General features: G+C 46.9%; 1 protein-coding gene across 1 annotated transcript; it reads right to left on the bottom strand.

Moving 5' to 3' along the window:
* Positions 1–231: 231 nt before the first annotated feature.
* On the bottom strand, positions 232–11,241 carry LOC142759877 (perilipin-3-like). The gene is made up of 8 exons (XM_075862566.1): positions 11,100–11,241; positions 10,812–10,899; positions 6,389–6,584; positions 3,965–4,047; positions 2,233–2,506; positions 1,545–1,744; positions 1,333–1,452; positions 232–762 (listed from the first exon to the last, which is right to left on the bottom strand). Exons 2-8 carry the CDS (start codon positions 10,866–10,868, stop codon positions 403–405), a joined length of 1,290 nt encoding a protein of 429 aa, XP_075718681.1. The 5' UTR covers positions 10,869–10,899; positions 11,100–11,241; the 3' UTR covers positions 232–402.
* Positions 11,242–11,435: the final 194 nt, after the last annotated feature.

Here is an 11,435-nt window from a genome sequence, read left to right as displayed (position 1 = left end):
ACCTGTACTCTACAGAAGCCATTTTTCTGCATACACCCTTTAATGTATACCAAAATACTATTTAAGCTCTAACAATTAAAAACCACAACTGTACTGTCCAAGTGTGGTGTGAACGGAACCATTCAGAAAGGCTGTGTGAGGAGTTTAGTTACTAGCCCAATGGTAGTGTAAGCCCTACCTGCAGAATAAGCCTGGTCAGTTACACTAGAAGAAAATACAGACAAATCCAAAGTGACTGCAAAGTAAATTTTATAAATTGGCATAACAGTACAAGAACAATGTGGAGTCGATACCCAAGCACTAGTTCTAAAGCAGAGCGATCAGCCAAACTGTAGAAGCCTCACAAAGACAAGTCCTACCTCAGACCAAGATTAATTGCATACATTTGGGGCAACAGATTACTTATTGCCGCCTCTCAGGTTCTTCAGGTGTTACTGGAAGTTCAACCAGCTGAGGGGCAAAAGGGCCTACCAGCCACGTCAAGGGAGTATTTGCCACCACATAGCTTAAAAGCTCATTCACGTGGTCATGGACTTTTGCGGCTCGTTCTCTGCTTTGTATCAGAATTCCTGCAGAAATATCTCCAAGTGAGTGAGCAGAGGAGAAGGAAGCATGAAGGTCCTGAGCAGTTTGCCGGAGTTGCTGCATTCGGTCCTGTATGTTGGCTGGAAGACCCTGTGCACCGGACACCAGACTAAAGCAAGTAGTTTGTATTTGCTTGGTCAGCATACGGGTCATGGATAACACTCGAGAATCCAAAGGCTGCAAAATAATAAAAAAAGTCACCATTGTATCTTGTAAGCAAACTCTGCATAAATCAGCAGTACATGCGAAGACTACGTAATGTATCTACGTAATTATCTCTCCACTTACTAGGCTCCTCTCATCACTCACAATATAGTGCTTTTACCATCTCCTCAAGACAAGATGGACCATCAGCTCATTGGAGGATCATGCTGCCCATAGAGGGAGAAGATGGAGCAGGGTGAGAGCCAGAGGAACATATGTGGCTGCAGCTTCTGGCAAGTACTACCCAACCCATTGCTGGAGTCACAGCCACACACGTCCTCCATGTTGCTGCAGTTTGAGGGTGTTCTGTAACCTGCTCCCCAACGTATGGCAGACGTGATCGCTAGGCTCCATCCACTAGCTCAGCCAAAACATGATAATTAGCATGTGTTTTACCCATTGAACTTGATGGGGTGGGTGGGGGGGGGGTAAAAACCTGCAACAAACAGCAAACTGCAGCAGAAACTGCCATTTTACCACAGAACATATAATGGAAAAAAAATATATACATATTCCACACTGTTCAACCTTCAAATTCATTACCTGTTCAGGTTCAGTCTCCACATCTTCAGATGTGGTTCCCGATTGCTTGAGACTCCATTCCAGCCACAGCTGGTGCAGTTTCTCTTGGCCACCATGAACGCTCTGCTTGACTGTTTCCATCTTTGCAACAAAAAAAATATATGTTATAAATCTCTTTAGAAACTACAGTAGAACAACATTTAGATTTTTCTTCTAACAGTACAGAATCCTACCAGGTCAATAGTTTGGTGAAGCTGTGCTAGAGTTGCCACAGTGGTGATCTGGGCACTCCTCACCTTGCCCAGAGAATGCTGGTATGCTCGATGATGCAGACGAGAAGACAAAGAACCCAAACGAACATAGTAACTCTGCTGTTCCCTTTGTTGTTGAAGTGGAGTTACTTCAAATCCCTCTACAGTGGAGGCAAGTTCAGCTGTGGATAAATCATTCAATAGTCAGGACCTCGTGTAAAATAGGAGACTTTCCCATAGAAACAACTGTACAATGTGAGCAGTGACGAGAGGGAGAGCGGCAATCTAATTCATTAGCATGGGCTACTGATACTTTCCATAGCCTTAGTCTTGATTGTGGTGGTTTATATCGCATTGTTAGAAGTACAGCTGCCTGGAGCAGACATGTTTGTAATGCTTGGTTTTCTGGGTTGAGGTGACATGTTAGTTACAGAATAGAGGTCAGCGTACAATGTTAGTGAGCATTATGCAGCTTCTTATGTAGAACTTACTCCACATTTGAAAACTGCAACAAACATTACAGGATGGGGAGAAAAAACTATATATATAATTCTCAAACTAGTCTCCCATTTCCCTGCTAACAAAGATACTGCATACAAACATTACACTGCAAGCAAATAACAGAAATGGGACAAGTACGTTACACACGGGAAAACCTCCAGTTACTCACACAGCTCTTCATCTGTCATAGGAAGGTAGTGATCGGCCCACTCCTCAGACTTCCCCAAGACTGTATCCAGGCTGCTGGTTACAAACTGCCCTACATGCGTGTCCATCACTGATGAGACTACAGACCGAGTCATGTCCATGCTTCCCTGTACTGCACCAGCTGCCATGCCCATTATACCAGACACTGCACTTGTGACAGTATCACGGGCACCAGTCACCGTACCAACTACAGTATCACGAGCTCCAGTCACCAGCTCCTTTGTGTCAGACACAACCTGAACAAAGACAAAAAGTCTCATTTAGCATATCCAGACCACTGTTGCTGAAGTTTTGATGTCGAGCGCATTGCAAGTTTAGCACTTTCTTATTCCGGCTCTGAAACCTAGATATCTCGTGCGTAAACTAGAGAATAAAATGTTATTCAGCTTAACCAGCCCCCCCCACTAAAGGCTATGTTTACACTTTGTTGCATTTCACATTTTTTTGGTTTTTGATTGATAAACTACTTGATGCATGAGTTTCTGAAAAAACAGCCACAGTAAAACAAGTGTGAACCCAGCCTAACTGACTAGTCTCCAAATAGGTCTGCTAATAGAGCGGTCATTGATAAATGCTTTTGTAATTACAGGAAGAGCACAAGAAGCAGTCACTGGATTGCTCACAGCATTTAAGGGGTTAAACAGGCAGAGCGATCACTGTTCCTGCCAGTTAGTCCCAGGTATCAGCTGTAATGCACAGCTGACACCTGCTGTATACAGAACAGGCCCCACAGGTGAGCTCACCCCATACATCATCCCCACACCACGACGTGCTATTACGTCGTAGTGCAGAAACACGTTAAGAACCATGCAGGAAAACAGGCCACTATAAGGCCAATTCACACATGGCAGTTCTGCCAAATCCAGGAGTTTTCTAAGTCTATTGTGGGGGGAAAAAAAAAAAAAAAAAAAAAAGAAAGTTAAACAATTTGGATAGTTTTTACAATGCAGTTGTAAAAATGCTGCTGCACATAAGGCACCAAATAGTGGTAAAAGAAAATACAGTTCTGACCGCAGTGTCAATGGACCCTAAAGGGGGGGGGGGGGGGGGGGGGAATAAAATAAATTTAGGCTGGGTTCCCACATAGCATAAACTCTGCTGCTACTGTAAACACTTCAGAAATCCTGCAAAGTGGCTGAGATTTAGTATCACATGCCACTGCTGTGGAAACCGAAAAAAACCAAGAACTTGACTTGTGGAATTTAATTCCGGAGCATGTGAATTTATGCTGATTTTACGTTGCAGGTTCTCCCTATTGAATTCAATAAGGATGAAAAACCCGTGACAGAAACGCCATGCCAGAAGAATAAAACTTAGCCAGAACACCCACTTTCCGGCAGTCCGGCCTCCTGGGATGACGTTGCATCCCAATTGAATGCAGATCACAGGCTGAAGAGTCACATGGCCTGTAACATCATCCAGGGAGGCTGGAGCGGATGTCAGAGGAGAGACGGGGTAAGCATGAAAGGCTCTTCTGTAGCAGAATTTCCATCCAAAAAAAAAAAGAGCTTTGTCCTAACCACCTGAAAACCCCAGAGCTGTGTAGATAGTGCCTACATAGATAGCACCGGTGTCCCGTTAGTGCCCATATAATGCCACAGTGAGCAAGTGCAAGAGTCCGTTTTCTGCAGTTACTTTGTAACAGAAAACCTATAACCCTGAGGGCATAAGAGCATTGAGCAGTTCGCACTTACCTTCTCAGTTGGCTGGTGAAGTATAGGCAGTGTTGATTCCAGTTTGTCTAAACCTTTGCAGGCAAGTTCATTAGCAGTTGCAACTAAGAAGAAAGGCAGAGGTTTTGGCTTTATTTTTATTAATGGGGTTCTTGAAGTGGAGGTGATGTCCGATTGGACAATCCCATATCCTTACGGGGAGAAAAATAAAAAAGCAGACCAGGGTGTTCTGCTGCCGGGATGCCACTAATGGGGACATTAAGCATTACATGGTTTCCATTGAAATTCATCAGCTATCAGTGTAAAGCAGAGGCATGCCAGGTCCACCAAAGATCAGAGGGTGCTGTCCACTCCAACTAAGACACACGGCTGTAAGACTGGGTAATACCAAGAGACAGCTTTTGTTTAACATGGATCAAAGAAATTGGTCTATGGTTTGTGGATACTGCCACCAGCTATAGGGGCAGACTATCGGTTCAACCTCTTTCAGGGGGTAATGATTGGGAATCTGCCCTGATCCTTACTTTCCAGGAGATAAGTGGGAGATGGACACACACTATTTTTATGGGGCAGGGAGATTGTTTGGCCAACAGCTGTTGTCTGACACTGCACAATCTACAAAGTGGTATTCCCATCAGTTTTTCCCTGCACAGCAGTGCCCTAGCAACCCAGAAGGTAGGGAAAGTGTAGAAGGAGATGCAGTTCTAAATCAGTGCTGCAGCCCCTTCATTCTCAGGATCAGTGGGGCCCCCAGAGGTCAGCCACCATAATCAAGTAGTGGCATATCCTAGCGATATGCCATAACTTTAAAAGATAGGAATAGCCCTCTAACTTTCAGGCTGCAATAGTCATTCCTTTCTTAGACCCCCTGACATTCAGTTTCCAACCGGATCCTAGTTTGAGACTTTTCCCACGTGAATATATCTCTCCCAGTAACATGCTGGATGAGTACTGTGACTCCAGGATGGTGCTATCTTTACTAGTTCTCATGCAAAGGCACTGCTACCACTTCTACAGCCCTTTTCTATCCTGGCACTGAAGCGAGTCCCTGCCCCACTCTCCCTGCATGGTTGAGGGTTCTCTCCAGTTTATTTACACAGCCCGATTCCCCCTCCCTATCTTCACTGACAGCCTGTGTAATCCGCACTCCCTGAACACTGTTATTTTATTTTTTATAGAGGGAATGGGAGAAAAGAGAGAATTTTGACGGTTTTTGCGTTTTCTTTGGACGCCGTTCATCCGGCGGTTTAATTAATATGTTAATTTTATTAGTCAAGTTGTTACGATCGCTGGGATACCATATATGTGTAGGTGTGATTTGTTTTGACCGTTTTACTAAATAAAACCACTTTTTGGGCCAAAAAAGTAGTTTTATTTGACTTTGACTGTAATTTTTTTTTTTTTTTTTCACAAACTTTATTTAACTGTTTTACATTTTTTTTTTAGTCCCACCAGGGGACTTCACTATGCGATGTGCCGATCGCATATATAATGCTTTGTATACCAAAGCATTATTGCCTGTCAGTGTAAAACTGACAGGCAACCTGTTAGGTCATGCCTCCGGCATCGCCTAACAGGCAGATGCTGAAGACAGACCTGGGGGTCTTTGTTAGACCCCCGGCTGTCATGGAAACCCGACGGCGACCCGCGATTTCTTTGCGGGGGCGCCGATCGGGTGACAGAGGGAGCTCCCTCCCTCTGTCAAACACATTAGATGCCGCTGTCTCTATTGACAGCAGCATTTAATGGGTTAAACTGCCAGAATCGGAGCGCGCTTCGATTCCGGCAGTTGCAGCAGGAGCCAGGCTGTGTATAACAGCCGTGCTCCTGCCTCTGATCGCGTGGGTACAGTGGCAGTACCCGCGCCATCACAGGACGGATATATCCGTCCTCCTGCGTTAAGGAGTTAATATACTGCATTTCATATGTGTCTTTACTTAGAATGACATAAATATTTTCACAATACTTATGGTTGTTAAATTGCAATATTGCTTCAACTCTATACGATGAATTATTGATCGATATGTATGTTTTTGTTGACATTGTCCGTTTTGTACATTTCATATCATATCTGGATATATATTTTGTATTACTTTAGATACTTTATTCAGTTATTCATTATATTTTATTATGTTACTACACATGCTGTATATGTTACATTAATTTAATTTCTCCATTTATAGCGATTGTGATAAAGACCTAGGCTAGGTCGAAACGTCCAGATATAATCGCTTATGAATTATACATAATAAAATCATTTTGAAAAAATTACTCTCAAGGATCATTGGAGTGCTTCTAGGTTATTTTTTGGATCTTTAATTTTACATATAGGTAGCACTTTTTTAAAAAAAAAATTTAAAGTGCAAAGGGTGTTCATAGCCCATAAGACCAGGCACACGCTTAACAGGAGGGGAAAAATAAAAAGGTTTTGTTAAATATACTCACTTTGCGGCTCCAGTCGGCTTAGAAGAGGCTTTGATCCAGTTACTGCAGCATCAGTTAAGGTCTTTGCTCCTTTCTCAGCAACATCACAAACGTTGCGGATGTACGGGTGACTATCCTTAGTAGAATTGTAGGCCGCACTCACCACACTGCATGCAGAGCTGACAAGAGGTAGATGTGTAACACGTCCCACCACATTCTGCTGTAGACAAGTAGATCGTGAACACTTCTGACTAAAGGGGAAACAACCATTCCCTAGAACGCATCTCACTTATTTTATTAGAGGGAATGGCCACTGCAGACGACCCCACTTGTTAGAAGGGTCCTTGACAATAAGCGGATCACAGAATGTCCACGTGTGGGCACCCCCAGAAATACAGTAATCTCTGGGCAAACTTTAAAGTGTTACATTTCCCTGCAGTGCCAGAGGGAAAATTAAAAAGGTGTTTTCCAGCCCCTGAAAATTGATGGCCTATCCTCAAGATAGGCCATCAATAGCTGATGGGTCAGGGTCCGACTATCGGGACCCCCGCCAATCAGATGTTTTGAAGGGGCCACAGCACTCATACAAGCGCTGCTTCCCCTTCATTTCCCTTACTTGCTCACACTATGAATCACTGACACCGCAGCCGTTCATAGTATTGCATTCCCACAATGAACAGGCCGCAATACCTGGGCATGGCCGGCCTTAGCTATGTTCAACCAGTGCAGTTGCACAGGTCGCCACACGGCAAGAGGGGCGCCAGCGGGTGTGTGTATCCCCGCGCCGTTGCAACTACCAGCGGGGATACACACTAATTGCAGTCGCACCCGGGCGCTTCTTCACTTAGTGGCTACCGCTGTAGCAGCTGCTAGCGGTGACACCGGGCATAAGGGCGGTGGCGCCGCTAGCAGCTGCTGTGGCTGCTATAGCGGTAGCGACGGCACTATAGCAGAGCAGGGAGATATCTCCCTGCTCTGCTGGCTACTAGCGCCACTGTAGCTCCCTTCAGCTACAGCGGCGCTAGTAGACAGCAGAGCAGGGAGATACCTCCCTTGCTCGGCTATAGTGCCCCCCTGTAGATATCAACCCCCCCCCCCTTCCAGGATAGCGCCACAGTAGCTCCCTGAAGGAGCAGAATCTCTGTGTGGCCGGGGATTCCGGTCCTGGAGTGCTGCTTGATGCCTCTGTCCATATATGGACAGTGACATCAGGGAAAACTCCTGAAGCAGAATCCCCGGTTACAGCATTGGAGACTATGATCGGGGATTCCATTCCAGGAGAAGCCAATGACGTCATGGACACAGACGTCAGGAGCTTCTCCTGGAGTGGCATCGACGGTCATAGCGTCTGCAACGCTGTGACCAGGGATTCCGCTTCAGGAGTTTTCCCTGATGTCACTGTCCATATATGGACAGAGGCATCAAGCAGCGCTCCAGGAGCGGAATCCCCTGCCACACAGGGATTCCGCTCCTTCAGGGAGCTACAGTGGCGCTATCTATACTGGAAGGGGGGGTTGCTATCTACAGGGGGGCTGTGGGCTGTGTGGCACTACCTACAAAGGACAACTGTGCAGGAGCACACAAAATACCCAGCTTTCCCGGGTATAAAAAAAAAGTGTGGAAATAAACTAAGATATAACTTTTATTTAATCTAGCTAAAAGGATTAATCCTTTACTCAGACTAAATAAATTATAATTTAGTTTATTTCCACACATTTATTTGATAGCTTGGAAAGCTGGGTATTTTGTGTGCTCCTGCACAGTTGTCCTTTTTTTAATGTATTGCCTGCCAGCTAGCGGTCATTTTGTAGTCCTTGCACTACCTACAAGGGGGCTGTGGGCAGTGTGGCGCTACCTACAAGGGGGCTGTGGGCAGTGTGGCGCTACCCACCAGGGGGCTGTGCGGCGCTACCCACCAGGGGGCATCTGAGTGGGGGGGCTGATGGTCATTTTGCTGTGAGTGGGGGGGCTGATGGTCATTTTGCTGTGAGTGGGGGGGCTGATGGTCATTTTGCTGTGAGTGGGGGGGCTGATGGTCATTTTGCTGTGAGTGGGGGGGCTGATGGTCATTTTGCTGTGAGTGGGGGGCTGATGGTCATTCTGCTGTGAGTGGGGGGGCTGATGGTCATTCTGCTGTGAGTGGGGGGCTGATGGTCATTCTGCTGTGAGTGGGGGGCTGATGGTCATTCTGCTGTGAGTGGGGGGCTGATGGTCATTCTGCTGTGAGTGGGGGGCTGATGGTCATTCTGCTGTGAGTGGGGGGCTGATGGTCATTCTGCTGTGAGTGGGGGGCTGATGGTCATTCTGCTGTGAGTGGGGGGCTGATGGTCATTCTGCTGTGAGTGGGGGGCTGATGGTCATTCTGCTGTGAGTGGGGGGCTGATGGTCATTCTGCTGTGAGTGGGGGGCTGATGGTCATTCTGCTGTGAGTGGGGGGCTGATGGTCATTCTGCTGTGAGTGGGGGGCTGATGGTCATTCTGCTGTGAGTGGGGGGCTGATGGTCATTCTGCTGTGAGTGGGGGGCTGATGGTCATTCTGCTGTGAGTGGGGGGCTGATGGTCATTCTGCTGTGAGTGGGGGGCTGATGGTCATTCTGCTGTGAGTGGGGGGCTGATGGTCATTCTGCTGTGAGTGGGGGGCTGATGGTCATTCTGCTGTGAGTGGGGGGCTGATGGTCATTCTGCTGTGAGTGGGGGGCTGATGGTCATTCTGCTGTGAGTGGGGGGCTGATGGTCATTCTGCTGTGAGTGGGGGGCTGATGGTCATTCTGCTGTGAGTGGGGGGCTGATGGTCATTCTGCTGTGAGTGGGGGGCTGATGGTCATTCTGCTGTGAGTGGGGGGCTGATGGTCATTTTGCTGTGAGTGGGGGGCTGATGGTCTACAAGTGGTTTCCACCTCTGACCTCCAATTGAAATTAATAGGAAGATACCTGCGGCGCTCGTTTGGAGCTTTTTTTCCTGCGTCTTTTGCATTCGCTTCAACAGCTTAAGAAAAAACACAAAAAAAAAAAAATCACACAACGCTGTCAGTTGCTGAAGGAATTTTGAGGCAGATTTTTTTTGCCTTACAAAAAACGTGTGAACATGCCCTACGAGTGGAGTGCTTGTCCTTAGCAGTTTTCGGTCTTTCTCAAAACCATTTTTGGTAGGGGGGCCCCTGAGGAAATTTTGTTTTTCCAGTGCTGCCTCGAGTCCGAAAAGGTTGGGAAACTCTGTACTAGGGTACCGTCATGGAGCAGCTCAGTTCATCGTGGGAACGGGGCATAGGGGAGTACAATTTTTGTTTTTGTTTGGAGGCACTGTCTACAAGGGGTAGGTGGGGGACTGTATGGCACTGTCTACAAGGAGGAGGTGGGGGACTGTATGGCACTGTCTACAAGGAGGCTGTATGGCAAAATCTACAGGGGGCACTATACTGTGTGGGGGCCACTAAGCGGACATTATACTGTGTAGGGGTACTACAGGTGGCATAATACGACGACAAAATACTGTGTCCTTGAAGGGGTTGTAATATATTATATTATACTGAATGGGGGCACTAATTTTTTTATGGGGCATTTTTTTTTTTGATGGGGTGGGGCGCCGAAAGATCATTTCACACAGGGCGCCATCTATCCTAGGGCCGGCCCTGTACCTGGGTATCACCGCTACATCCGTGTCAACAATTCAATGAGTAACTAGAAATGAAGGGGAAACAGCGCTCGTACGACCCCAACCTATCAGCTATTGATGGCCTATCCTGAGGATAGGCTATCAATTTTTAGGGTCTGGAAAGCCCCTTTAAGCATTATACAGCATCTATCAGTGGGTCGTCTAATGCAGAACCCAGAGCAAGAGACCCCTAGACCACTCTGGCCAAGAGATGAGGATTCTGAACAGAGGACACCCCAATTCTAATATCTGTAAAGGGACCTAAACTGGACAGTCCTTAACCATAACCAGAGAGTTATATTAAAACAGGGGTCTTAATAGCTGCAAGAGGGGCATCTCACCAACACTTGTTGCCAATGGATCTTCATGCCCTGAGGGGGGGGGGGGGGGCAGTTCATGGCAAGATATACTGGAATGTGGAGTCTTGCAGTGACACACAGAGGACCCCTCTCCTCAGATCAGTTTCAGTAAGTAATTTCATTCCCCCAGAAGATTTTCTTTGAACAAGTTAAATACTGGGTGGTCTCATTCCCCTTGCCAATAGGGTGTGTGTAAAATCACTGCCCCACCGACAAGGTGAACAGCAGCTGCCACATTAGCCACATTTCCAGACGGAATAAGAAGGCAGAGCACGATTCAGAGTAACCGGTTCTCCATCAATGACCTAATGTACACACCACAGTCTTACATAGCCCTAAGATGCAAAGGGCACGCGGTTATCGGCACAGAACAGATCGCTAGTAGCTGCCAGCGGAGATAATAGAACGTCAAAGTCCAGTCACCACATGTCACCTGTTGCTCGGGAGTCTCATCCACCTGGGCAGAGGGTTCCGTTCCGTTTGTTGACATGATGCCAGGAGATTTGCAGCTGGTATTCAACCTGAGGACAGAGAGCAAGAACACGCAGAAAGTGAACGCAAGACATCAGACAAAGCAGAGGCGCCGCTACACAGAAAACCGAACACAACGGTATATCCACCGCCATGACAGAGACACGGGAAAAAACCTTCTCCATCCAGAGGCAACAAACTTAGCGCCCGCACAGGTGACCCCGTGCCCCTCAGCCCGCCCTTCACTCACCGAACAAGTGGTCCGCCTCAGTGCACTTCACCTCCCTGCACTTGGCCGCTATTTAAAGAGGCGGTGACGTCGCGCCAGCCCCATGAGGGCGGGGTTATCAGGGGGACGGACTGGGCAAACTACCACGTGCTCGGCTATGGAAAGTTTCTGTCGTGAATATTTGGGAAGATTTATAAAATGTAGTTCAAGGAAAAAACTGGGCAGTTTCTGCAAATCAGGTCGCACCTTATACATTGCACCTCTGAGAACTGGGATTGGATTGGTTACTATTAGCAACTACTCCACTTTAGCGCCAGTTTTTATGTTACAGTTTGTCTATGACCTCCAGTCATGTTC

This window comes from Rhinoderma darwinii, chromosome 1 (genome assembly GCF_050947455.1).
Source record: "Rhinoderma darwinii isolate aRhiDar2 chromosome 1, aRhiDar2.hap1, whole genome shotgun sequence".
Taxonomy (NCBI): Eukaryota; Metazoa; Chordata; class Amphibia; order Anura; family Rhinodermatidae; genus Rhinoderma; species Rhinoderma darwinii.
This window is presented reverse-complemented; position numbering and strand designations above follow the sequence as displayed.